This window comes from Mobula birostris, chromosome 13 (assembly GCF_030028105.1).
Source record: "Mobula birostris isolate sMobBir1 chromosome 13, sMobBir1.hap1, whole genome shotgun sequence".
Lineage (NCBI taxonomy): Eukaryota > Metazoa > Chordata > Chondrichthyes > Myliobatiformes > Myliobatidae > Mobula > Mobula birostris.
In genome coordinates, this window is record NC_092382.1 from 77,845,965 (window position 1) to 77,872,708 (window position 26,744).

At 44.0% G+C, this 26,744-nt stretch overlaps 1 protein-coding gene across 2 annotated transcripts; it reads left to right on the plus strand.

Moving 5' to 3' along the window:
* Positions 1 to 28: 28 nt before the first annotated feature.
* Positions 29 to 12,617, plus strand: LOC140207019 (uncharacterized). Of its 2 annotated transcripts, XM_072275339.1 has the most exons (3): positions 29 to 1,189; positions 9,821 to 10,713; positions 12,400 to 12,617. In XM_072275339.1, exons 1-3 carry the CDS (start codon positions 1,116 to 1,118, stop codon positions 12,402 to 12,404), a joined length of 972 nt encoding a protein of 323 aa, XP_072131440.1. In that variant the 5' UTR covers positions 29 to 1,115; the 3' UTR covers positions 12,405 to 12,617. The 2 variants fall into 2 exon arrangements, with proteins under 2 accessions (XP_072131440.1, XP_072131439.1); XM_072275338.1 differs by having other exon boundaries at positions 9,821 to 12,617.
* Positions 12,618 to 26,744: the final 14,127 nt, after the last annotated feature.

Sequence of the window (26,744 nt, forward strand, 5' to 3'; positions counted from 1 at the left end):
ACAAAGCGATAAAATTGTGCAACACTACTTGCAGATCTGGCGGACTGTTACCCGGGAAACAAAGGAAGTGGTTCACCAAATTTAACTGAAAAAGGAAATAACAAACTCAACATAATATGCTACGAGTTTGATTATGAAAAACATTATCACTGCAGCCATTTTGTAATGGTGAACCTAAAATTCTAATTGCTGCTTTTACCCTGCCTCGTGTTGTATATAATTGAACCTCTGATAGTTCTAGTTAACAAAAAAAAAAAAAAAAGATTCCTGGAAAATTCAATGAAGCAAAAGGTGAAAGACAATATTCCGTAATGAAGACAAAGGTTTGAAGACAGTTTGCTAATATGCAGTATATCTTTCAGCTGTTGAGATACAGGCGAGATGGAGGTTGAACGACAAGCTACGGAATGAGCAGATGGCGCCAGGTGGCAGAAAGGATCAAGGACATTCTCAGATGTTCCTCCAGCAAAACACAGATAGTGAATTAATAGTCCATACTACTGTACAAGTGATCCTAAAATGAGAAAGCTAGAACAAACAAAAAGAACTTTGGAAACTGTCTTTTGACCCACCAAAGTATATGAAGACATCATACAAAGTAACCTAGCCGGATACTTTACGCCTTCGAACGGTTGTTGTTCGGCCCATGACTGCAAGGAACTATAGATAACTGTGGGTACAGCTGAGAACATCAAAGAAACAACCTTCACCTCCATGGACTCTGTTATATCAGCTCAACCTGCTGTTGTAATGTATTTAACTGTATGGGTGGGATGCAAAACAAGATTTTCACTGTACCTCTGTGCATGACCGTAATTAACCGTTTCCCCACAACGACAGGACGTGGCCGAACAGGATGTCAGTACCGGACCAAACCGGCGCCAGGCATCGATCAAGGTGAAGTTCGAATCTGCTATCGGGCCGGGAGATAGAGGTAAAGTTTCCCAAGTACAAACCGACGGATCGGTAGAGTCCGACTTCAAACCCTCATTGATCATCATCAGACCTGCCGGCTCGGGACCGACCTCAATACTCACCGATGGGAACTTGATGTATTTGCCCCGCTGATAGCTCACTGAACGGAAAGGAAACCACCGACTATCCGGAGACCAAGCATGTGCAATGTGACCCCTGCGTGTTCAGAGCGGGAGGCGGGGCCTCAGAAATCCGCAGATGCTGCAGAGCTGCGGTAAGATGGAAGCAGGAAATGGGTTCATGTCACCGGTGGTTGGCCTGCTATGCCAATGTCAGATTCAGGTTATGAAATAGATTTAAAAATTCAGCGCAAAGGTAGAAATATATAGTAATAAATCGATTCCCTATCTTAATTGTATGGCAATTTTAGACAGACTGGGATGCTATTTTGAAATTTCTGAAGGAAGACTTAACAGAAAGCAGGAGAGTTGAGTGGTCCACTTACGGCATGTAGGAAGGCAGGGAGAACTCCAGCGTCCCTGATAACTTGACCTGCGAGAAACACATCTAGCTGAAGCTTCCAACAATCTGCGTTAAGAAGTTGGCGCGAGAACTGAATGAACTCCGGATCACTTGGCAGGCTACTAGAGTGATAGGTAGGACATACAGAGAGTCAGTTACAACTAAGTTACAGGACACAAGAGTATAAGTTACAATCAGGAAGGGAAAAGGGGTTAATGAACTATTCCAGAGTATCTTTGTGGCCATCCCACTCCGAAACAGGTATTTTGGATGCTGTTTATGGTGTGGTGCGGGAGGGAATAGGTGGTTATCCTAACAGAGCAAAGTTACATTTGGCTGATCTCTGGTACAGGGTCTTGTTTTGTGACTTAAGTCGGAAGGCAGATGAACAGGTGCGCTGTGGTGGTACTGTATTTGTTAGCAAAAGCAATGGACGAGGTTCTATGGACAAGAACAAGATTCCCGATTGGTATGCTGCCTACTGGCTCCCAAAGTCCGGGGCATCTCGGATCAAGTCCTCAGCATTCTTAGGTGGGGTTAGAAAAAAACAGTGGTTGTGGTCCATATAGTTACCAATGAAATGGATAGGACGAGTGACGAGGTTTTCCATAGACAGTTAGGTGCCAAATTAAAAGGCCGGTCCTCCAAGGTTGTGATACCGTGATTGCAAAGTGTGCCACGTGCTAGTGAGGCGAAAGCTATGACGATAAATCACCCTTAGCGACAGCAGATATAACGGAGTCAGTGTTATTCCTCCATTAAAAAAAAACTCCAAAGAGAAAACCGGTAATTATTGGCCGGTGATTCTGACATCAGTTGTGGGGCAATTATTGGAAAGTATTCGAAAGAACCGAATATATACAGTGGCATGCAAAGGTTTGGGCACCCACGGTCAAAATTTCTGTTACTGTGAATAGCTAAGCGAATAAAAGATGACCTGATTTCCAAGAGGCATAATGTTAAAGATAACACATTTCTTTAATATTACAAGCAAGATTACTGTTTTTTTTTTTTTACATCTTTTACAGTTTCAAAATAACAAAAAAGGAAAAGGGCCCGAAGCAAAAGTTTTGGCACCCTGAATGGTCAGTACTTAGTAACACCCCTTTTGGCAAGTATCACAGCTTGCCAATGCTTTCTGTAGCCAACTAAGAGGTTTTCAATTCTTGTTTGGGGGATTTTCGCCCATTCATCCTCGCAAAAGTCTTCTAGTTCTGTGAGATTTTTGGGTCGTCTTACATGCACTGCTCTTTTGAGGTCTATCCACATATTTTCAAAGGTGTTTAGGTCGAGGGACTGTGAGGGACATCGCAAAACCTTAAGCTTGCGCCCTCTGAGGTAGACATTGTGGATTTTGAAGTGTGTTTAGGATCATTATCGTGTTGTAGAAACGATCCTCTTTTTTATTTTCAGCTTTTTATTTTACAGACGGTGTGATGTTTCCTTCCAGAATTTGCTGGTATTTAATAGAATTCATTCTTCCCTCCACCAGTGAAATGTTCCCCGTGCCACTGGCTGCAGCACAAGCCCAAACCATGATCGATCCACCCCCGTGCTTAACAGTTGGAGAGGTGTTATTTTCTAGAATTTCTGCACCCTTTTTTTTTCCAAACATACCTTTGCTCATTGCGACCAAAAATTTCTATTTTAACTTCATCAGTCCACAGGGCTTCTTTCCAACAGGCATCAGGCTTGTTTAAATGTTCCTTTGCAAACTTCTGTCGCTGAATTTTTTGGGGAGGACGCAGAAGAGCTTTTCTTCTGATGACTCTTCCATGAAGGTCATATTCCTGCAGGTGTCGCTGCACAGTAGAACAGAGCACCACCACTCCAGAGTCTGCTAAATCTTCCTGAAGGTCTTTTGCAGTCAAACGGGGGTTTTGATTTGTCTTTCTAGCAATCCTATGAGCAGTTCTCTCCGAAAGTTTTCTTGGTCTTCCACACCTCGACGTGACCTCCAACGTTTCTGTTAACTCCTATTTCTTAATTACATTAGGAACCGAGGAAACGGCTACCTGGAAACGCTTTGCTATCTTCTTAGAGATTTCTGCTGCTTTGTGGGCATCATTTATTTTAATTTTCAGAGCACTAGGCAGCTGCTTAGAGGAGCCCATGGCTGCTGATTGTTGGGAGAAGGTTTGAGGAGTCAGGGTATTTATCAAGCTCTAAAATTTGCATCACCTGGCCTTTCCTAGCGATGACTGTGAACAAGTCATAGCCCTAACGAGCTATTTAATGTCTGAGACCTTGGTAAAAGTTATCTGAGAGCTCAAATCTATTGGGGTGCCCGAACTTTTGCATGGTGTTCCTTTCCTTTTGTTTCACTCTAAAATTGTACAAAGCAAAAATAATACGCTAATCTTGCTTCAAATGTTGAAGAGAATGTTTCATCTTTATCTTTATGACTTTTGGAGATAAGTTCATCTACTACTCACTTAACTATTCACAGTAACAGAAATTTTGACCAAAAGTGACCAGACCCTTTCATGCCACTGTAAGACACAAGAGCAGAATTACGTTATTCGATCCAACGGGTTTGCTTCGTCATAACATCATGGCTGTCTTTTTATTTCTCTTTAGCCCCATTTTCCTGCCTTTTCCCGGAAAGGTTGGACAACCCGATGAATGAAGTGCATGTCAAAATGCGCTTGAAATATTCCCAACGTATTAGCCATCCACGGCCTTCCATTGAATTCCACAGATTCGCCACCCTCTTAGAACACAGAACATAGAACAGTACAGCACACTACAGGCCCTTCGGCCCACAATGTTGTGCTGACCCTCAAACCCTGCCTCCCATATAAGCCCCCACCTTAAACTCCTCCATATACCTGTCTCTTGATGAAGATACTTTTCTTCCTCATCTCCTTTAAAAATGGAGACCCCTCCATCCTGAGGCTGTGCCCCCTCCCACCGTAGGAAACATCCTCTCCACATGCACTCTACAATATCTAGCCCTTTCAATATTCAACAGGTTCTAGCGCCACCACAACCAAACCCCCCACCCCCGCAACTCCCCACACACGTTCATGCTGCGAATCTCCAGCGATTTCCCCTCCAGAGCCAACAGTCTTTCCTTGTATGTTAATCCTTTTATTCCTAGGTTAATTCTAGTGAACTTCTATTGAATCCTCTCCAATGCCAGCACAACTCTGTCTCAGAAAAAGACCTTGAAATTGCTCACAATACACCATGTGCTGTCTGAAGCCTCAGCATTATACTTTTGCTTTTACATTTCAATCCTCTTGAAATAAACATATCTTGCGTAAGTTTATGTACAATCAGTCTCGGTTCATAAGCTCTTATAATCTATTTGCATTTATTTGTTTGCTTATTATTTTCCTGTCTTTATTCTATTTTTTGTGCCGTATCGGATCCGGACATATGAACATTTCGATCCCTTTACACTTGGTACTGTGGAATGACAAAAAGCAGATTTGGAGCTTGAAATTAATGGAAAAAATATTGCATTCAGCTTCCTTAGCGACGACTCAATCGGCAAAGTTGACCGTGTGGGAATCCTGCAAGATAAATCCCAAGAGTCTTTGCATCTACAATTATTGAACTTTCTCTCCATGTATAAAATAGCCCATGTCTTTACTCCTTAGCCTGTTTGCATGACCATACACTTCCCTACACCTTATTCCATCTGCCACTTCTTTGCATATTCCCCCAATCTTTCCAAGTCCTTCTGCAGGCACCATGAGAGCGTGGGTCCCCGGGGATCGGACAGTGTGTGACTCGTGGAGGGTTGGTCCCCGGGGATCGGGCTGTGTGTGACTCGCGGAGGCTGGGTCCCTGGGGATCAGACAGTGTGTGACTCGTGGAGCGTGCGCTCCTGGGCATCGGACAGTGTGTGATCCGGGAAGGTGGGAACCCGGGTTCGGATAACATGGGTCCCTGGAGATCGGACTGTCTGCGAATCTTGGACTGTCGTTACCTGGGTATCGGTCAATGTGTGACTCGTGGAAGGTGCTTCCTTAGACATCGGACAGTGACCAGGGAGGGTGGGACACTTTGGGTCAGACAGTGTATTACTTGGGGATGGTAGGTCGATATGTGAATCGGGGAGGATGGTTCCTGGGGATCGGACGGTGTATAACTTGCAGTGTGTGAGTCACAGGGAATCCGACGGGGTGCAACTAGTGGAGGTTGGTCCCTGGGGACTGGACAGTGTGGAAATCTTTGAAAGTGTATCCCTGAGGACCGGCCAGTGTGTAACTCGCGGAGGGTGAGTCTCTGGTAAGAGGACAGTGCGTAACCTGTGGCGGGTGGGACCCTGGGGGTCCGACAGTGTGTACCTCGAGAAGGGTGGATCCTTGGGGATTGGGGAGAGTGTAATTCGGGGAGGGTAGATCTCTAGAGATCACTGGGGATCGGACGGTGTGTGGGACAAACTGTATGGGGTGCTGTTTGGATATGATGGAGGGTGATCAGGGAGCGGTGATTATACGAGATCAGATGATCAATTTTGAAGTGGGACGTCCAATGGAATGCGTGTAAGAGGAGGCCCGGCTCACAGGAAAGGCCGGGGCAGATCTCTCTCTGTTAGTCCCGCAGTGCAGATGATGATACTGCATTGTCAGCCTGGCAAGGTGGTGGCAGGAGACACTTGTAACAGCTTAAGTGGTACTTCAGAGAGATAGGTGAAGGAAGATACGGTGTAGGCAGACGTGTGGCTTGAACTGGTGTCATGTTCAATTGACGTCATAGAAATCACGGGTAGTTCATTTGCTGCATTTTCCGGTGGTGCACAATCAAAAGCCTAAAAAAAGTGTCTTCCACGAACCGTTCTCATTAGAACGGCTTGGACTTTCTTTCTTCGTCCTATCTCTTGCAGTAGGAGCCACCTCAGGAGGGCCGATCCCTGGCAACTGTGTTTCAATTCTTCCCGCTGACGAACAGCGGTGCCATCGAAATTTAGAGAAAATAATCCTAAACTCGATTAAATTGCTAACTACAGGAGCGGGGGATGGGGTGGAGGGATGTGGGATGAGTCCGGTTTACAGCCCAGCAAATGACAGTAGTCGGAACGTGGAAGCACGACCGCCGCAAACAGCAGCCTCGGGATTAGAGCGACGCTATTACAGGTGATCTTCTGGCCAAGTGGTTAAGGCATTCGACTCGCGATCTGAAGGTCGTGAGTTCCAGCCCCAGCCGAGGCAGCGTGTTGTGTCCTTGAGTAAGGCACTTAATCACACATTGCTCTGCCGCGGCACTGGTGTTAAGCTGGATGGGTCCAAATGCCCTTCCCTTGGACAACATCAGTGTCGTGGAGAGGGGAGACGTGCAGCATGGGCAACTTCCATACAACCTTGCCCAGGCCAGTGAAGACCTCCCAGGCGCAGAACTAATTACAGTTCGGGGATGTTCCAGAGTTCAGAGTTCAATTGCGGAGCTCTACTGCCGGGACGGCCTCGCCGTGGAATGTGTGGACTTTCCGGTTTCTTCCCACCGTCCAAAGGACTGCCCAGAAGGTTAACTGGAGACCCGGGATGGGAGAAAGGTGTTTCCCACCCGCTGCCACGTTCTGGCAAGATCGGCGATACCGTGGAGCAGGTCCAACAGCAAAGGGGGACGGGTGAAGGAAAGAGTGGAGAGCAAACAGAGAATCAAATCTTATGGCCTCGTGGAACCTGACTTAGATCGAGGGCGTTTCCATCTTTACTTCTGTCGTCTATATAGTCATATCTTTTCCCTGCCACGGCAACCGCTCAGTCTGTTCACTGCTTAGCGCTCCCAAGTTCCGAGCTGACGGTTTGATTCTCCCCTTTTGCCTGGGACGTGCTGAGCTGCCTGAGTGAATGAATGGTGCTGTCAGGTGCAGGGCGAGTCTCCGCGCAAACAGTTGCCAATAGCTCAGGGAAAGGGAGCTGCCTCTCCTGTGAAAACAAGTCAGGGCGGCTTCATAATTGCATATGAATATATAAGACCATAAGATATAAGAACAGAATTAGGCCATCTGGCCTATCGAGTCTGCTCCGTCAGTTCATCATGGTGGACCCAATTTTCATTCTCAGCCGCAATCTGTTGTCTCATTTGTTTCAGTGAACTTTGCCTTTTCTCTTTCGAAGGTGAAAGGTGACCTGTAAGATGATGGGAAACATTAAACGTGTGCACAGCCAGAGGCCTTTTCCCCACAGGGTTGAAATAGCTAACACGAGGGGCTGGGGTGGTGGGAGGTGTTCTATAGTTATACGAGGAGGCATGCAGTGAGGTGTGTGTGTGTGTGTGTGTGTCTGTGTGTCTCTGTGTGTGTGTGTGTGTGTGTGTGTGTGTGTGTGTCTGTGTGTGTGTGTGTGTGTGTGTCTGTGTGTCTCTGTGTGTGTGTGTGTGTGTGTGTGTGTCTGTGTGTCTGTGTGTGTGTGTGTGTGTGTGTGTGTGTGTGTGTGTGTGTCTCTGTGTGTGTGTGTGTGTGTGTCTGTGTGTCTCTGTGTGTGTGTGTGTGTGTGTGTGTGTCTGTGTGTGTGTGTGTGTGTCTGTGTGTGTGTGTGTGTGTCTCTGTGTGTGTATGTGTGTGTGGGGGGGGTTAGGAGCAAGAGGGAACTGAAGCACAATAGGACAGTTGAAAATGGAAAATCGACGGGACGGAAGCACGGTGTCGGTGAAATCTGTTTGCTGATGAACAAAAGCATGAGCCCTGTAAATTGGCTGCTCCGAGAGAAAACTCAGACATCGACATTATTTCCACCAAATGAGTCACAGCTGACCTAACACCCAAGAATGTTGATATATTTCTCTTCAAGCTGCCCAATATTTACATCAGAGTCAATGGTGTTGATTTAAAGTGTTTGTTCAAGTAATTTTAACTAATGAAGTTAGTCAGAGGTATCTCTGGAGACTGATCCTTTGTATAAATCAGGGACGTCTTGAATGCATCAGCGCAGAGTTTCTGCCGGAGCTGTGAATTCAGGAGCGACAGGTCAGGTTCTCACTGAAATGGGTTATCCAGTCATCTTGAGAATAGGGGAAGTTTACTATCCTTTTATTTCAGCCGTTGGAATTCCCGGTAAGCCGCCGTTTCAGCCTCTGTAGGTGGGAACTGAAGTTGAATTCCAATGTTGTGATTGTTTCTGTCGCTGGATTCCACTGCCGCATGTCTTTTCCCAGTCTTCCATATTTCAGGAATGTAATGAACACCGGGAATGTGGATTTGGGGATCTGGATCTAAAAACAAACCGATGCTGGAATTCAGCGATACTGGAATTCATGGATCAGGCAGAGTTCTCTCAGCTGCTTCGGTTCAACAGTGTGATGTTCGGGTTTCTCTGCTTTTGGTCCGGTAGTGGCTGCACTGAAATCGCAAATATTGTGTTTACACTGCATCCAGTGTTTATGCCAATTGACTGTCTGCATTTGTATGTGAGCGGTCGTGTGAGGTGCAATAATCAAAGCTTCGACTGGTAGTAACACTTCTGTAAATGTGAGGAGTTCCACGTTGTAGCGTGAAACTTGTAGATTTTTAACAAATGTGTGCGCTGTGACTGACTGTGAAGCAGTTCATGGACAACTCAGCGAAGTCGTTGCTAAGCCAACTATCATAACCGAACCGACGTGTGACTTCATAGTTATCAATACTCTAAAACGTATTATATATTATCTACTTTTGACACCGATACAGTTATCTAAAAGCGACACTGAGTTGGCTACTGGACGATGAATTCCTCTCCCCTGCTTCCCTGTGATGGATTCAATGGGAGGTGTCATATCCACATCTCTCGTGTGAGATTGCGCTGTAATTGTGGTAACAGTCAATGCTCTGCTGTAAAGTCACTGAGGTGGCAAATGCTGGATTAAGAAAGAGACTGGGAAATACTTTAAACACAAAACCCCAACCAGCTTGAATGGAAAGAGAAATTTTAAGAGGTTTTTCAGGGGCCCCTTTGAGAACGTTTATGAGAAGATACAATTTAACAGTTTATCCCACATATTCTGTTTTGTCTGGTTGCGTGTTTCCGCATTTCCCGTTTTTTTTTGTACCGTCCTTCGGTTGTCCTGACAGGGAGCGCCATGGAAGTTGATGATTGTCTCATGGAAGTATCCCGCAGTCAGGGTGCGGATTTATTCAGTTTATGACACGAAACGCGGAGGAGCCGTTAGAAAATGTTCCAACCAGTATGGACTCTGAGGAAGTCATTACCAAGTTTTCACTTTCCGCTGACACTGCACATTTCGGTCATCAGTAATAAATCCGTATACAAATTATATTGATTTTATTTTACAGTGTAAAATCCTTCTCTCTCTCGTCCAGATCTGCGCCCTCTTTGGACCCTTCCACAATTAAGCGCAACAATATCATGGAGTTATTAGAGAATCCCCTCACACTGCTGCATTGGCCCTGGTCAGTACTTTTTCAGCTTGCCGTTCCCTGTCTCTCTTTCAGCGAACCTGCTGGCGATTGTGATTGTGTCCCGGGGAAAGTGCGGTCTGTCCAAATGCGTCAATCGTTACCTGGTGGGAATGGCCGCCACCGATCTCTTGTTGGTTATTTCCTATCCGCTGCTAACGTGGACTGCTTGGATTTATTTTCCCCGATCATTCCTTTTCATCACTCCTGTGTGCAGACTCGGTGCATGGTTGATTTTTGCGAGCACCGCGGCCTCAGTCTGGCTGACTGTCGCTTTCACCGTCGATCGATTTGTGGTATTTGCTGTGAGAAGCTGAAAACAAAATATTGCACCGAGAGGACGGCCGCTGTGGTTATCGGGACAGTGAGTGTGCTGGCCTGTTCGGAGAATATCCCCTGGGGCTTTGTATACGAGCCTTTGGTAGTAATTGATGGTGTTCCCTGGTATTGTGTTTACACATCGAGCTACAAAAGTTCCCCCTCATGGGCGGCATTTGCAATGTTTCACCGCATTTTAACCCCTTGCGTCCCATTCTTTCTGATTCTGCTGCTCAATATTCGAACTGTTAGGAAGATTCTAGCAGCCAGCCGAGCCCGCCGGGGGCTCCGGACACGAAGAAATGGAGAGAATGACCAGGACCGGGAGATGGAGAACCGACGCAAATCCATCGTTTTGCTCTTCAGCATAACCGGTAGTTTCATACTGTGCACGGTAACACCGCAGGCATTTTATATCTATCAGCGGATTTCAATGAGTTTTATTTATTATTCTGTGACAGATCCCCGCTACCTCACTGAAGAAATATCGGGAATGCTACAGATTCTGAGTTCCTGCACCAACACTTTTATTTACGCCCTGACCCAGAGCAGATTCCGAGAAGAACTCAGGAATATGCTGATATTCCCATTGAATCGGATTTTGAAATTTGGTAAACGTTCGAAATAAATACTGTAAATTATTACAAACAAGCTGCCTTCACGATACCTATTCTGTAAACCCACTTGTGTATAAATGGAAACAATATGATGAACAGACTTATAGAACTAAAACGGGAGAAAATCTGCTGATGCTCGAAATAGAAAATAACACACACTATCAGAATTTACTCTTTTCTATAATTGCTGTCTGGTATGCTGAGTTCCAGCATATTTTGTGTGTGTTGCCTCAGAGCAATAAACCAGCTGTTTACAGCTGATTCTGACGGCATCACTGGCTTCGGCGTCCCAGTGAAATCCACTTTGCACCTTACCTCACGACCCGATTACATTGAATGTTGTGGCGAATCTGTTACTCTTGTTTACCGGTTCTAACAAAACTGCCTGATCATGTGGTATACTTTCGTCAGTAACAACCACTCCTGCTCCTGTCATAACCCGGCCTTTCATTCACCCTCGTTTTCTCCTCTTTCTCAACCTGTAGGTTCTCTTTCTCTCTGACGTCATGAACTATCTTCCAGTAGTACAATTGTAACTGTTTTACATATGACAACAAAATACCATTGTCTTTACTGCAGAGAGTGAGAGAGAGAGAGAGAGAGAGAGACAGAGAAAGAGAGAGAGAGAGAGAGAGAGAGAGAGAAGTGAAGACAATACAAAGTTTGGGATTCTGAAATTGTTCTAATTGTTCTCGGTCTCGGAGGAATACGAGGAATCAACAAGTAAGTCAAATTGTGAATTGGGAGAGTGAATAGAGACGAGGAAATGACTAGAGTGAAGAGTATTAACAGGAATCCCAGGCAATTTTATCCATACAGTGCAAAAAAACCTAAACATTGTAAACAAACCACGATTAAATTGAAGCTTGCGATGAATCTGTTACCCCTGCTTCCCGGTTCTGACAAAAAAGTATATTTTCATCTGTAACTATAATATCCCCCATATTGACTGGGATCCTTAGTGTAGAGGCTCAGAAGAGAAGAATTTGTTCGTTGTTACCCTGGAAAGACTTAGCGATATTTACCGTCTATACTACGTCAGTTTGTGCAGATTTAGCATGTCATCTGAAACTTAGCCAACTTCTAGAGTAGTAAAGTGGAGAGGACCCTGCCTGGTTGCTTTATTGTCTGGTATGGAAACACCAAGTTCCTTGAGTAGAATAAACAACGAGAAGTTGTGGATGCAGCCAGTCCATCAGATGTGTATCCCTCCCCACCGCTGAGAACATCGACAAGGAGTGAAATCACCGGAAAGCAGCATTCATCATCAGGGACGCCCGTCACCCAGGTGATGCTCACTTCTCCATGCTGCTGTCCGGAAGGAGTGACAGGAGCGTCAGGTCCCATAGCAACAGGTTCAGCAATACTTCTACTCGTAAATGATCAGGCTCCTCCAGTAGAGGGGATAATTTAACTTACCCCAACTATGAACTCACATGAGAGTTCCTTGCCCTTCCTTTCGTCTATTGTTGCCGAAGGTACTTCACAACGCCCAGAGTCTCACCAGTGTCCTCTTTGTCCTTTCGCTCCTCTTCCTCCCAAGCCCATCGGTGCACCCCCCCCCGAGGAACATATGTACACATGTGGATTATATATATATAGTTCATTCAATGAGTCAATTTTTAGAATTAAATCATAAATACGCAAGAAGATATAAATCACTCCATCTACTGTTTCAAGGTTAAATACCGCTATTGCCATCTAGAACACAGTCGATCCCTGGATTGTATCGGTGGACATTGGATGTTCTTTCGCCAGCCATTCTGTGTCCGGCAGCAGCCATTGTAAGTGAGGTCTCACTGCATCCCTGACGCTCACATTAACCAGGGATTCGCCCATTTTAAGTCAGTACGTCACTCCAACCTTTGTGCTCATTTCTACCATCACTCCATTTCCAGCAGCCACTTCAAGTGACGCGGCGGGCATTTGGAGTCATTCTGGGCTTCTTCTCGTCCCTGGAAGTCAAATGCGATTGTTAACCGCAGTGGTTCTGAGATCCACCTGTAGCCTCTCTGTGTCACAGCCACGGATTCGGCTGCGCAGTAGATACGGCAATGCGCTTGTGGCCATACACGTGTCAACTAATTATTACCGCATTGTGGTAATATTTAACTCCATACTCGTCTTCGTAGTGCTTGTTCGAGACTTGGACATAGCTACGCTTTGATATCTGCATTCCACCTTGGCTGAAAAATTGGACTGTGGACTAAACTGACTCTGAAGACTGGCGGTGTTCGTTTTATTCTCGGTTGTTCTTTTCAGCCGCAGTATTGGCTTCGTTTTCCATTTGAGGATTTTGGTCAACGGCCCTGTCTGGCCGAGCGGTTATTGTTTTCTTTTTCCCTTTAACACTGTTCGCATTAAGGTCTGTGAAATATCGACCCGCTCCAGTGTCTCTCACTCCGCACTTGAGTCATATCCGAACCGGGTAACGTTCTGCCCCTTCCGCGTCCCTCCTTCTCCTGCGCCCCTGCCTGTCTCAGTGACTCTCCCTCTTCCACACCGCTCTACGTCTCCGCTGACCTGTTGATGTGTCATTCACTCATTCACTCCTTCCCTGCTGCTCACTTTAACCAAGGCGTCACTAACTCCTTGGTGCCCCTGTCAACACAGCGGGCGGGTTCTTTTTCAGCCAGCAAACTTCTCCCTTTGCCTCGACAAAATTAACCGTAGTGACGGTCGTTTTCAATCGACGTCTTACTCCTTTCCTTCCAGGAGCTCTTTTTAACCAAGTTATCACTAACCCAAACAGCCCATCAGACACTTTCGGTCAGTGCGTCTCTCCTTCCTAATCAACCATTTTACATCGACCAATTACCCTCTCTTTCTTCTCAATGTGTCACTCCGTCTCCTCTGGTCATTTTATCCGGTGGGCCTCTCCTTCCCTTTTTGCTCGTCACTGCCCCCTTTCGGCCATAATAACAAAGGCGTCAGTGATCATTTCATGTCGGCCCGCCACTCCCTTTGGATTTCAGTGAGTCGCCGCTTTCCTGACATCCATTTTCTGTCTGTGTATTTTCCATTTTCTTTCTGTGTATTTTCCCTCCCTGCTGACCATTGTTACCCTCCTTCCTGGTGACGATACTAACTCGACTCGTCACTCTCTCCCTGGTGACAGCTTTAAATTCTGGCTTTTTAGCTCCGTCCATAGCTCCAACTTTCAATCAGCACATAACTTCCTCCCTGGTGTTGGCCAGAAGAAACTACAGTCTAATCAACGACAGGAGACGCAGGCAAACCAGTTGTCTTTGTTTCCCCCTCTTTTATGGACTCTGAATTGATTCTTGCTGTTGATTAATCTAATCAGAGCAATTGAATGTGGTTACAAGCAACAACGTATTGACCTGCTAAATCTGAGGCCATTCTCATGGGAGTAGCTACTTGTTATGTAAAATGCCAGACCTAACAAAGAACCAATTTGTAATCTCGTGACTCCCTGTCTGGGTTGCCTCTTTTAACTGTATTGGACCAGTCAGAGTGTAAAGGCAGAAAGACACAAGGCTGGGGTGGGCAGAATCACGAAACAATGTTGGTTGTAGCCCTGTACAATGACCAGTAAGAAGGTCACCCAGGTAGTTCAGGTGACCTTGAGCCAAATGGACGGAGATCCAACAGTCCAGTTGATGAGGGACGGTATAAGACTCAGGAGCTCCAAATACGCAGGGGCGATAACTGTCCAGCAACCAGAAACCTACCGCGGCGGATAAGGTGGATCCCACGGACACGTGGTGATCGGGACCACAAGCAACGCCTCGACAACCTAGTCACCTTTTCCCGGGTAATACCTTTTCTCTTCATTCGCTGTTCATCTAGAGTCAGGAATTCTAGCAGAGTGCACACAGGGAGATGGTTTGTGAACTCACGCTTTTTAGTTCAGACAATAGCAGATACTTATCCGAAAACACTCATTCCCTGCCCCTCACTGATCATTATTACAAAGGGTGATTTTTGTAACAGAACTGGAGTCCCTGTTGGGGCTTGAGGACAAATCTCTTTGTTTAGCGGGAGACTCGGGTCGGACCACGTGGGTGAGGTACAGAGAGATCTGGGACTGGGTAGTTAGCGGTTGCTCCCACATCCAACCAGCCAGGATGAAGAATTCAGGAAATTCTGCAAGTCCAAAAGACTTGGATTGTTTTGAATGGAGGCTGACTGGCAGAAAGTTTAAACAATTACAAAAATCAGTCGTGGTTGCATGTTTAATGGAGGATTTGATAAAATTGCGAGAAAGTGCTAAGGCAGAATGGCACAGATTAAAGGGGAAAACCAATATCAACATAAAGCAGAAGCCGAGCGAGATAGGTTACAACAGGAAGTTCTGGAATATCTGCAAAGAGCTGACGCCGAGCGAGAGAGGTTAGAGGGAGAACACAAAAGGCTCCAAAAGGACATAGAAACCTACTGTTTGAGATTGCCTTGGAGCCCTTAGCAATCGCTGTTCGTGATTCACCCAATATATTTGGCATTATTGGTGGGAATGGGAAGCATAAGGTATCATTATATGCAGATGACCTGTTACTATATATCTCTAATCCAGAGAAATCCATTCCTGCAGTAATATTACTACTTGCTCAGTTTAGTAGTTTTTTTTTTTCTGGTTATAAATTGAATCTTAATAAGAGTGAGTTTTTCAATTAAATATGCAAGTTCCAATCTATTAACAATCACCATTTGGACTGGTTAATGATTATTTTACTTATTTGGGTGTTAAAATTACTAAGAAGCATAAGGATCTATTTAAAGTTAACCATTTACCCCTCAATTATCATGTTGAAAAATTGCTTACTAAATGCTCCCCATTGTCCTCATCATTGAACTGTCAAATCAATGCTATTAAGACGACCATTTTACCTAAATTTCTGTATCTATTTCAGGTGGTACCAATCCTCATCTCTAAATAATCTTTTGATATTATCGATTCTAAAATTTCTTCATATATATGGCAGAATAAAACTCGTAGATTAAGTAAGAAATATTTACAGAAATCAAAAAAGGATGGCGGTTTGGCATTACCGAATTTTAGATTCTATTACTGGGCAATTAATATTCAATGTCTGATGTTCTGGACACAAGATTTGGATGAAATTCAATGTCCACGATGGGTGAACCTCGAGTGTGAGTCTGTACAGGGGTTCTCATTCGCTTCTATTTTAGGGGCATGCCTTCCATTTGTACTTAAACTGAATAAATAAACGATTAATCCAATAATTAAACATACAATACGAATATGATTTCGATTTGGTAATTTTTTTAGATTGAATAAATTTGTCCTATCAAGTCCTATTCTATCAAATTTTGTTTTCTTGCAACCATCCAGAGCTGATCAAGATTTTCTTTTCTGGAAAACGAAAGGAATAATATGTTTTCGTGATTTATTCATGGATAATTGTCTCACGTCCTTTGAACAGTTGTCTAATAAATACAATTTGCCTAGATCCCTTTTTTTCAGATATTTAGAGATTAGAAACTATTTCAAGGTTATTTTACCTACTTTTCCGATATCACATCAAACTGAAATTTCAGAAAATATTTCAGGTTTAAACTCCTATCAGAAGAGTTTATTAGCAATTGTTTATGATTTAATTACGAAAATACCTTTAGGTATGGCTGATAAATAAGAATGAATGGGAAAGAGAACTTCAGGCATCTTTACCTATAGAGAAATGGAAGAAAATTATCCAACTAGTTAACACTTCTTCAATGTGTGCCAGACACGCTTTGATACAATATTATGTGGTTCATAGGGCCCGTATGTCAAAGGATAAGCTAGCTGTTTTTTATGGTCATATAAATCCTGTCTGTGACAGATGTAATTCTGAGGTAGCTCCCTTGACACATATCTTATTGTTTTTCACGCTTTTGGAAAAATATTGGAAAGACATTTTTGATATTATTTCAGTAGTTTTGCGGATTCATTAACAACCTCATCCTATTACTGCAATTTTTTTTTTGTACTACCAGTGATGGACTCCAGTCATTTATCCCCTTCAGTTTGTCGTTTGATTGCATTTGTTACATTAATATCCAGAAGATCCATTTTTTCAATGGAAAGATTCTAATCCCCCTACGACATTTCAATGTTTTTCCCCCAAACCATAACATGTTTAAAGTTGTAAAACAATTAGGAGAGGTACTATCGATCCTTCCGTTAAATTTAAAAAAAAAACGTGGAGGCCATTTATTCAACATTTTCAACAGCTGACCTTTTCCAAATCTTTTTAAATAACTTTTTGTTTGTGTATAGAGGAGCGGAGTTAATGACAAATAATGATTTTAACCGATAAAATATGGCAGCCCAGTCTTTGTTTTGTTTTATTTTGTTTTTTTTTAGTGTAGGGGGTAAAAACTTGCTTGATTTTCTTTTCATGTTCAGTTATTAAGAGATTGGGAGGTTTAAATTAAACATGTTACTCGGAGTCTGTGTCTGTATACGTTAACCGTTATCAATGTAATCCCGATCTATTTGTATTATTATCATTGTTATGTTTATCAATTTGAAACTCAATATAAAAGATTGAAACAGAAAGAAAGGAGGTAGAAACCTTCAGAGAAAGGATTACTGAGTTACAGTATCAGAGAGGTACGGGTTTGATGCATATGAAACAGTTTCAGTTGAAGTGTGAGAAATTACTTGAAGAAAATAAAAGTAAACTAGATATCAGTGATGCGTCACCGGCGGTCTGATCGTTCCGTTTACTGTATGTTGAAGTGATGGGTCACTTTGAAGGAGGAAATCCTGCCAGTGATCTCACTCACGTTCGAGAAGTGTAAAGAAATTAATTGCTAATCTTCACGCTCGATGGTGAAACTTTGCTTTCATTCATGAAATGCCTGAATCTATAGCATATTGTTTGCGCGAATTCACGGTAACCTGTCCAGTTCACGAAACTGTCAATATGACCAATTGGAGATGAAGGGAATTCCCCAGCTGACGTCATTAGGATTAATGCAAAGGGTTTTTTTTCAGCATAACATGGACATGCAAACGCTGACGGAAAGTGCTGGTACTGCAGGGGTACAATATATACAATCTAATCGTAGAGCAGAAGCTCTAAACGTAGAGACAGGACACAAATATAATACTTCCTGTCGATATTCGTCAGAAAATCGGTCTTTACAGTTGTAGTGTTCACTAAAAGAAAGAGGAAATTCTGCTGCTGTTCTCCATAAATAATTATCGGTATTCTCATGTCCGTAAAAAAAGAACAAATTCCCAGGGCTGAGAGAGATCTTATCCCGTGGCGTGTGTGGTAGTCTGGGTGGAAATTTCTAAAGACATGGAGAAACACAGCACAGAAACAGGCCACTCGGCTCGTGTAGTCATGCTGAACTATTCTGCCGAGTCCCATTGACCCGCACCATGACCATAGCCCTGCACTCCATTCCCAAACTCCTGTTGCATCTGCACTTATCCAAACTTCAGTTGCATGTGTAGCCGACTAGGCTTGCCCGCACGTTCGTGTAGGGAAATCAGCTTTCGGCCCCACCAAAACAGAGCATTCAAACTTGGGTGGATGTTGTGTAAGTACCCCAGTTCAAACTCACAACGCAATTTCAGACAGTACGCAATAACCGAGTCAATGATTACACTTTATAACTCTTACTTTTTTGTGTGGTTAGTACAGAAACAAAATATAAATGACAAAAGTGCCACTCTTATTAAAGTTAACATTTCGTGCCCAAAATTCGTTGGAGCTCACGCCTCTGGGGTCCCTCCTTTAACGACCTCCGCCGAAACGCCGCCTTTCTCTGGACGCTGAATTCCCATATTCTCCGTCCGCTGAACACCGAACGCTCCCCGCACTCGTTCTTCCTCTTTCCTCGCCTCGACCGAAAGCCCGCGAACAAACTCGGTTCCCAGACATACAAGGTAGAATAACATGTCTCCCATTGGTTAGTTTCCCGTTATCTGTAAGTATAACCCAAACATCGCAGCTACAGAGAAACCAGTACAACAGCAGTTAGCATTACAAGGAAGCCACTACAGCAGTCTTAGCAGCTAACATTACTGAGAACCCCACACATGTTGTAATCAATCCTCCGCTCGTTACTCCCGAAGCCAGCCTGTTCCACTCTCACCACCCGCATGTTCTCCTTAAGAATTTCACCTTGCACCCTTAACCTCTGACCATTAGTCCCACCAAGCCTCAGTGGGAAAGAACATGCTTACAATTACCTTATCCAACCCCTAAAAATCTCTATGAACTCATTCAATTTCATTGCTATCTTTCCTTCCGAAAGGTGACCAGGACTGCACACAATACGCCTAATCGGCCTCACTGACGTCTTATTCAACTCCAACATAACATCTCATCTCCGATACTCAATACCTTGACCTATAAAGGTCAATGTACCAAAAGTTCTCTTTACCACCCTGTCGACCTGCGATGACACCTTCGAGAGATTATGGATCTCTATTCCCAGATCCCTCTGTTCCACCGCACTCATCGGTGCCCCAACATTCAACGTGTAAGCCTTCCAAAGTTCAACGGCTCGCAGTTCTCTGCATGAAATTCCATCTACCACTTTTCAGCTCAATTTTCCGGCTGATCCAAAGACGCTAAGTGACTCTAACAGATTTTCGGGAAGTCTGATAAATTTAGAACACACGCCAATGACATTAAATCTGTGATAAGTCTGAAGGAACGAGCTGTTCCAGAGTTTTAAGTCGACAGATCCCCATAGGCAAAACACCAAAGAATATGCGCTGTATTTCCCCCGCGTTTCTTTACCCAGACCGGGGTGAGAACAGAACGGCTTCCTGGATGCAACAGATTCCCGGAGCCAGTGAACGATGAATCCCCAGCCCAACATTTCCATCTAAACTGGAATGCATGCTTCCTTTAATTACACGAGACACGGTGCACAAGAACAGAGACATGATATTGCTGTACATTGTTCTACTCAATACACTGTGTAATCATTGGAGTTTCATGGAACAAAACGCCAGACACAGTTCCACTGTATCTCGGTACACGTGAGAGGACTAATCCGAAACCAGCACGAAACCGATGAGCCGGATAGGTTTGTGACTGCTGTAGCGAAACACCCTGAGGCTAAGAGGATCGCGATTATCGGCAGACGATAACCAGTTTGTAATGTATCCCACGCAAGGAGGCGTCAGCAGCCAGGCACCATAGCTGGTTCTGAAGTACAGCGAACACAGAGAATATCGGATCGCTTTGTTCCTCACCGGGTGAGTTGCTGAAGATCTGAAACCGATTGCGTGAGAGCCCGGCGGCGGCAGACAGTCTGACAGATCAGAAGGATCTGGGTGAGCATTTGGATAGAAGGGGCATAAGAGTTTCGCCATCCAGTTGCAGTCAGGGAGAACACCTTTCCCGGAAATGACGTGCCGCCGTTTCGTACTCTGAGAACTTGCGAACCTGTGATATCCAAGTAGCCGCTCACTTCTCACTGTGGTCCGGACAAGGGAACTCCATGTGAGCGGCCTGATCTGTCCACGGACTGTGACTCCCCCATGGTGGGGAGACTGATTCAGATTTGCTGTCTGGGTGGATGGAATTGGAATCGGTTTAATATTGTCACATGTACTGAGATGCTGTGAAAATCCAGTCCTGTGTACAGTTCAAATCATTATATAGAGCCGTGAAGTAGAATAAACGGAGAAAGGTCAAACAATAACAATGCTGAATAAAATGTAACAACTACAGATACACTGAACAACAAGGAGACAAAAAAGGAGGAAAATCACAACGGAATAAACTGGGGGGTGAAGAAACAATATTATCGTACTCGGGATCATTTCAACAATATTTTATCAGCGGAGTAGAAGACCTGCCCGAGCCTGTAGTTATGTGTTTGCTGTACTCTGTAGTTTTACTCGTGCTTTCCTGATCTTTCCAGAAAACAGCTCCTCGGTCAGCTCTCCTTCCTCTCTGCTCAGTGAGACACATGCAGTGATAGAGTTTCGGTCTAATCCGGCCTCTGTGATGGCGGCAACCCGTAGAGTTTCGGCTCTCTTCAACCAGCCGCGTTCGATAAAACCAGATAGCGGCCGTGCTCTAAAGAAATCGTTAATTTTGTCACCACACAGTACCGTAAGATCGAACAATTTAGCTGGGAAAGACGGACAAAGCTGGAAATCTGTACCAACACCTGTTCTTTTGCCCAGGCCTTGCAATAGCCCTGTCGGGAGAGACTGCAATTGAAATGCAAATCCCTCGACATGTCTGTCCTCGGATGCCGCTGCGGCCAAGGTAATACTAAAAAAAAAAATCGAGAGCAACTGCACCCCTCATTGCGGATTGGCATTCGCATTTCCTCAACACTAACATCGATTTTTCAAACTTCTCTTAACATTGTGATTGCATGATGTTTCTGGAATGCTAGAATTTATCAGAGCGGTACCCGGGACAAGAGCTAATTACCTGTATGACCTGCGAGCTGGGTGAACCGGACCGTTCGCAGTCACCGTTAAACGGGAGAGGTTTCAGGAACACAGGAGAGGTTTCACGCTGGAGCGGAGCAGGGCGGCTGGAACGGGCGAACTGTGGGTCACAACGATGGCGCTGGTCTACACTAACAAATATAGGTCGTTCCACTGGGGAAGAGAGGGGGGATAGAAACTGGTGAATGCAGGAAAAAAACGATTAAAATGATCTTCAGTGAGCCAGTGCGAGGAATCATGCCGGCGATGAATGAGACAAACAAGGAGAACGCCTGTCTCCATTGGTGCAGAGATTGCCTGCAATGGGTGGTGAATTATTTGGGCCAGGCAGGGAAACATCACTAACTCATGACATCCTTGCAGCAATGAGAGCCAGGGGATGTTTTATCGCGTCCTTCAGTTGCTCCCTGAACCTGGTCTGGGTGACGGCGTAAAGAGCCGTGTTTGTGCAGCAGCTCAGAAGCTGCAGCATCGAGCCCGGTTCTCGCAGAGAATCATCTGGAAGCGTCACGGCAGACAAAGCAGACAGTCGGTTCCAAGCAGTATAAACAGTGAACGGTGCCCACAGCAGGACGAAATTGCCAGAGATGATCAGCAGTAAAACGAGTGATTTTCTGCGGTTCTCCATCTCCGGGTCTCTGGCACTCTGTCCCTTGTCAGCACACCGGAGTCTCCTGCGCCCTCTGCTGGTGAATAGAACATGCCGGATGGTTAATGCATTCGTCAGGAGGACCAGCAGGAATGGGATTACAGGAGTGAGAAGATTATGAAATAAGTCAATTGACATTGCGACAAATAAAGACACATAATCTGCGGTATCTACACAAATAAATGGAGCGATCAGCATTGCATAATACCCCGAGAGTCGAAAATACCGCAGTCCACTTCTCCTTCAATATTTCACATTGTCAATGCATTCAGTCGCAGAAAATGGCATAATTTTAAGTGTTGAAGAGTTAACAAATAAACTATAATTAGAATCAGACTGCATTTAACAAATTATTTCGAGTCTAAAACAAAGGAACACTGGAAGATATTTACCATCCGCAAGTTAATATTCAACAATTTAAAACACGACGTCACCGCGTCACCAAATATTCATCGGCGCGCACGTTTTTTCGCCTCCAATCTCTGACCAAGGATAGGATTTAGATTAAATGAACGTTTTGCTGTGTAGTATCAGGTGATGTAATCCCCATCACCATCGCTGAATGAATATATTTAGACACTGTATTGGGAACATTTCCCTACCAAATCCAGTCCGGATCTATCGCCTTTATCGCCTTACTGAAGGTATATTCCTTTAGTCGTTACCTCCCTTATAATCTCACATTTGCCCTTTCTTATTCACACACGACAACTTTTAACTAAGTCTCAATTTTTCACTGTGTGCAAAGACAAAGGAATCAAACATTACTAAAGACATTCTCGATTCTAGATAGAAAGGCGCCTGATGCTGTGGGAATGGAACTGGACTCTCTGACGGTGGTGTCTGAAAAGGGAATGCTGTCCAAGTTGAATGCCATAATGGACAATGTCTCCCATTCACTACATAATGTACTGGTTGGGCACAGGAGTACATTCAGCCAGAGACTCATTCCACCGAGATGCAACACAGGGCGTCATAGGAAGTTATTCCTGCCTGTGGCCATCAAACTTTACAACTCCTCCCTTAGAGGGTCAGACACCCTGAGCCAATAGGCTGGTCCTGGACTTATTTCCTGGCATTATTTATGTATTATTATTTAACTATTTATAGCTTTATATTGCATATTTATACTCTATTCTTGGTTGGTGCAACTGTAACGAAAATCAATTTCCCTCAGGATCAATAAATTATAACTATGACTATGACTATGATTCGTCGGTGCTGAGACATTAAAATTTTGAACGTAATATGTGTTAGTCCTTTCCCTAAATTTTCTCGATATAATGTTGATTAATTACAGCGCTTGGAACACCATTCTTACATCTGATGTAAATGGTCTTCTGTCCTTGTCGCTCGTCTGGGTACATTTGGCTGGTATGTCTAGCGGTAACCTTTGTTAACACCCAAAGGAAACTTAACGGATTCTTTACTTCTTCACTGGCTATCCTTGTGTATTCGGCAAAGTCAAGTGTTAAGAATATAATTCTGAGGTTTTAAAGGCTGCTCGGTGTTATGGTCGCATGATATGTTCGCATAGAAACACAGTCCAATCAATTCTCTTTCATCTGCATTACCGAGAGTGCCCACTGTTTTCCGCTGATTGGTTGCCCGTATCAGCTCACTATGGTTATCCGCGGGCAGTAATGTCCGAATATCATGATCAATACCTCTCAGATGCTGAGGCACGAAGGATGGGTAATGCATGTTATATTCTTCTTTAAGATTCCGGCCCCTGTTTCTTTCCATAGTGACTTTCTCGCTGGTCGGAAATGGAGAAGGGGAAGGAGTAGTGACAATAGTATTGGGTTGTTTGGTTGTATGCTGGCAGGATAACTATACCAGGCTGCGTCACTACGTCCGGCACCAACGTCCTGTTTGAAATCCAGACCCTGTTTATTATTTCTCTCTGAATGGAGTTGTTGGCCCAGCAGTTTTTTCTATCTGCTTTAGACACTGCGTTTGATCTCCACTGTTACGTTTCTTCTCTGATAATGATTTCGGCATTACATTCAAAATGCGTTTAAATCAGTGTACATTTTACGCAATCCTTCCACTTTGCTACTAGCTAATGTACTTCTTATCACCCTTTTCTTTCAAAAGCCTTCTAAAACTGATAGAAGTATACCACGGAAATGCCCCTCGCAGCTGCCCTCCTCGCAAATAAGTTGCCTTCTTATTAAGGTGGTCAGCTTATCTTCAAGACGGGTCATAACATCATGAAAATCAAAATTGGTACTTCTAATTAGTCCTTCTGTCATTTGGTTTGCTGCCTCCATTCCACCCAATTCCCCAATTAAGCATTCTTTTGAATTGGCTTTGCTTAAATTTATTGGCTTACGAAATCTCGTGAGCAATCCTCCAAATATTTATCACAGATTTTTAAATTTTCCTTCATACCACCATGACCAGAGATGTCTCCACATTGACAACAATTCCACGTTACCTACTTAACCATCAGAGTGTTTAAAAAAGGCAGATTTGAGTGTGATCTATAGTTATCGAGAACTTGTTTTCACAAACATTGAATGGGAGCACCCAGCGACTAATGGATTGCAGGGAAGTGAATTCATTAAGTTATTGTTTTTTTTTTGTTTTTTTTCCCCCAATATACGAAAGCACCGCAGAAAAGGGGAGGTCTGTCAAGAATTAGCATTCTGTAACAATCAGGATAGAATTTTGAATACGGAAGTTGCAGATTATTTCTAGCACCGGCAGAATTTCTCATATTTTCTACATCAGCAACGTGGTCAGCTGACCGTTGCCATTCTGACATTGTTCTGTCTATTGTGTGTGTGTGTGTGTGTGTGTGTATGTGTGTGTGTGTGTGTGTGTGTGTGTTAGGTGATGGACAGAAGGAGAGGTCAGAATGGGTAACCGCAGGGGCAGTACATAAGAACATCAGAACATAAGAACATCAGAGCAGGAGTAGGCCATCCGGCCCATTGAACCTGCGCGGCCATTCAATAAGATCATGTTTCATCTGTCCATAAACTCAGCTCCATCTCCCGTCCTTTTTCCCATAACTCTTAATTCCCTTTCTATGTGAAAGCCTATTAAATTGTTTCTTAAATATATTTACTGAAGAAGCCTCAACTGCTTCCCTGGGCAGATAATTCCACAGATTCACTACTCTTCGGAAAAAATAGTTTATCCTCATCTCCGCCCTAAATCTTCTCTCCTGAATCTCCAGGCAATGACCTCTAGTTCTGGTCTCATCTACCAATGGAAGCAGCGTTCCTATTTTTATCTTATCTATCCCTTTCATTTTTTTTTTTAATGATTCTATTTGATCCCCTCTCATTCTTCTGAACTCCAGAGTGTATAGTCCCAAGTGCCTCAACCTGGCCTCGTAAGTTAACCTCTTCATTCCTGGAATCAAACTGGTGAACCTCCTCTGCACTGCCTCCAAAGGCAGTATATCCTTCCTCAAGCATAGAGACCTGAATTGCACACAGTACTCCAGGCGCGGCCTCACCAGTACCCTATATAGCTGCAGCATGACCTCTCTGCTCTTAAATTCAATCCCTCTTGCAATGAAGGCCAACATTCCGTTTGCCCTCTTAATTACCTGCTTAACCTGAAAGCCAACTTTTTGTGATTCATGCACTAGCACTCCCAAGTCCCGCTGCAAAGCAGCATGCAGCAGTCTTTCACCATTTAAATAATAATCTTCTCTTCTATTATTCCTTCAGAAGTGGATGATCTCGCATTTACCAACGTTGTATTCAATCTGCCAGACATTGGCCCTGCCACCTAACCAATCTATATCCCTCTGCAGACTCTCCAGATACTCTGTACAATTTGTTTTTCCACTCAGTTCGGTATCATCAGCAAATTTTGCTACGTTTTACTCAGTCCTCTCTTCCAAATCATCACCGTAAATAGTGAACAGCTGCGGGCCCAACGTCGCCCCCTGCGGCACCCCACTCACCACAGACTGCCAACCGAAGAAAGACACATTTACACCAACTCCCTGCCTTCTATTGGTTAACCAATCCACTATCCATGCCAATTGAGGACATAATGAGTGCAATGGATAGAGGGAACAGGTGAATGTTGTATACTTGTATTTCCAGAAGGCGTTTGATAAGGTGCCGCATAAGGGACTTATGAATAAGATACGGATGCATGGTACTTGCCCTTTCTGAATCCATGCTGCGTCTGTCTAATGGAACCACTCTGTTCTAAATATTTTGCTATTTCTTCCTTAATGACAGCTTCAAGCATTTTCCCAAGTACAGATGTTAAGCTAACTGGCCTATAGTTGCTGTCTTTTTCCTACATCCTTTTTTTTTCAAAATGTGGTATGATATTTGCTGTCCTCCAATCCGCCGGGACTCTAAAGAGTTTTGATAAATGCTTAGCAACGCGTCTACTATAATCTCCGTCATTTCCTTCAGCACCCTGGGATGAATCCCATCAGGACCAGGGGACTTATCTACCTTCAGATCCTCTAGTTTACTCATCACTATCTCTTTAGTGACAGTGATTTTATCGAGGTCCTCCCACACCCATTTCGTGCATAGCATCCTTCTTTGGCATATTAGACGTGTCCTCCACCTTGAATACTGACACAATATAGTCGTTCAATGCCTCAGCCATTTCCTTATCGATCAATATCAATTTCTCTTCTCGTCTTTGAAGGGACTACTTTGACCTTAGCTATCCACTTCCGTTTTTATATATTTATAAAATCGTTTGCGATCTGTTTTTATATTTTGTGCTAATTTACTGTCATACTCTATCTTCCCTTCCCTTATTTCTTGTTTAGTTGGTCTTTGTTGCCTTTAAAGTTTTCCTAATCCTCCAGTCTCTCATTACTCTTTACGACTTTGCACAAACGAGCTTTTGATTTGATACTATTTTATTTTTTTTTATTTCCTTATTTATACAAGGCTGGCTCTCCCCACACTTACTGTCCTTACTTTTGACTGAAATAGATTTTTTGTTGAGCACTGAGCTCTT

What these genes read in the sequence shown, in the direction of transcription:
- LOC140207019 (XM_072275338.1), top strand. Translation starts at nt 1,116, where the DNA reads ATGTGCAATGTGACCCCTGCGTGTTCAGAGCGGGAGGCGGGGCCTCAG. An exon ending in GCAGATGCTGCAGAGCTGCG is followed by an intron (nt 1,190 to 9,820) that starts GTAAGATGGAAG and finishes TCTCTCTTTCAG; the next exon opens with CGAACCTGCTGGCGATTGTG.